Source organism: Penaeus monodon, chromosome 25 (genome assembly GCF_015228065.2).
Source record: "Penaeus monodon isolate SGIC_2016 chromosome 25, NSTDA_Pmon_1, whole genome shotgun sequence".
Taxonomy (NCBI): Eukaryota; Metazoa; Arthropoda; class Malacostraca; order Decapoda; family Penaeidae; genus Penaeus; species Penaeus monodon.
Window position 1 is genome coordinate 14,754,879 of NC_051410.1, and position 1,809 is coordinate 14,756,687.

General features: G+C 35.2%; 1 protein-coding gene across 1 annotated transcript in view; it reads left to right on the top strand.

The window, feature by feature from the left end:
* The window catches only part of LOC119589325 (protein kinase C-like), a 47,848-nt gene that overhangs the window by 38,843 nt on the left and 7,196 nt on the right, over positions 1-1,809 (top strand). The window contains exons 7-11 of the mRNA XM_037937946.1: positions 139-275; positions 483-663; positions 932-1,083; positions 1,247-1,372; positions 1,528-1,682. Coding sequence (XP_037793874.1) covers positions 139-275; positions 483-663; positions 932-1,083; positions 1,247-1,372; positions 1,528-1,682 — 751 coding nt within the window. The remainder of the gene's footprint in view (positions 1-138; positions 276-482; positions 664-931; positions 1,084-1,246; positions 1,373-1,527; positions 1,683-1,809) is intronic.

Below are 1,809 nucleotides of genomic sequence, written 5' to 3' on the forward strand. Positions count from 1 at the left end.
AATACCCTTTTTATTTTAATGTAACTTTACTGTGTAAACTGATGCTGATTATTGGTCAAAGAGATAAAGTATATGCCTGTATTAATTTATTTTCTCTTCAATTGCAGAAGTTATAATTTAAATATATTTACATTTCAGTATGCAACATGAATGTTCACAAGAGATGCCAAAAGAATGTAGCCAACAATTGTGGGATAGACGTAAAACAGTTATCAGAAATTCTAGCCACCATGGGTATACGGCCTCAAGATGAAGCAGCCAAACGCAAGAAGAAGGTGAGTGGTTTCCTTGTGCAGATAATGAATCTCATTCGTCCGAAGTATTTATTGTAATCCTTTAATGATTAGATCAATTATGGTTTGCATATGATTTCAGTAAGTCCCAGAACTTGTTTAATAAAAAGAATTACAGTCATGTTTTTTTAAGTAGGAAAGGTAAAGAGGCTCTTTATCAATGACTGATAGATACCTTTTCCCATGCAGTCTGTTAGTGAGACTAAGTTATCATCGGCCACCGCCCCTGTTAGTGTCCCAGGAATCATCGGAGAAGTGGAAGTCCCAGGTGAAATGAATGAGGAAGAGCTAAGACTAAGGATTGAAGCTCAGCGTATCATGGACAAGAAGATGAAGGAACGCTGTGCAGAAGAAGGACTAGATGCCAAGTGTAAGCATTTTTGTTTATTCATTTTTTTACTGTAGTTGTTGGGATATTTAATGTATATTCTTTTGTAGGTTGAAGGTCTTTCTTACTATTGCAATCTCATAGTGTTTACAGTCTTTCTTTTGGATGATAGTGGAGGGTTGATGTTTTGGGTAATTTGAATATGGGAAGAAGTAACTTTTTTGAAGATGATATTTAGTGTTATATAATTTTACAATTTTTGAGACCAAAGGATTTTTATGTGTCTAATTAAATTTCTCTCTTGTAACAGCGAAGCCACATGATACTTCTTTAGATGTTATGCTTGGTGGGAAGAAGGTAGACCTGGATGACTTCTCATTCATTAAAGTACTTGGCAAAGGAAGTTTTGGAAAAGTAATGCTAGCTGAACTTAAAGGGACAGATGAAGTCTATGCCATCAAGGTTAGCAGAGTTACTTGGTTTGTTTTGCTCTTTTTCTTTGGCTGTAACAAAATGTAATACAACAATAAATATAACATTATCTTCTCATTCAGGTCCATTCAATTTGTTGATGCAAGTGGAATTTTGGAATGTGTATTGATCATGCATTTGGCTGGATTTGCAGGTGCTTAAGAAAGACGTGATCCTACAAGATGATGATGTAGAATGTACAATGACTGAGCGGCGGATCTTAGCGATGGCTGCACACCACCCCTTCCTCACTGCCCTCCACTCTTGCTTTCAAACCAAGGTGAATGGTTGATGCAATGACTTAGAGACATTTATAAGATCTGTGCAGTATATTGATTATGATGAATTTTTTTATTCAGTTTAAGTTGGTTAGTACCAATTTATGATCCACTTTTTTTTTTTTTATGAATTGACATATTTCTATCTCTTGCACAGGATCGATTATTCTTTGTTATGGAGTATGTTAATGGTGGCGACCTAATGTTCCAAATTCAGAAGGCTCGCAAGTTCACAGAGTCACGTGCAAGATTTTATGCAGCTGAGGTCACGTTGGCCTTACAGTTCCTCCATAAAAATGGTGTTATTTACAGGTATGGGTGGTTGATATTTTATGTGTATGTAGTATTTATCCCAACATATTGATTTATATTAATAGCTTTTAATTATCACCTTTGTGTATAGAAGCCATGGATATTTGTTTATGCAATAATATTTGCA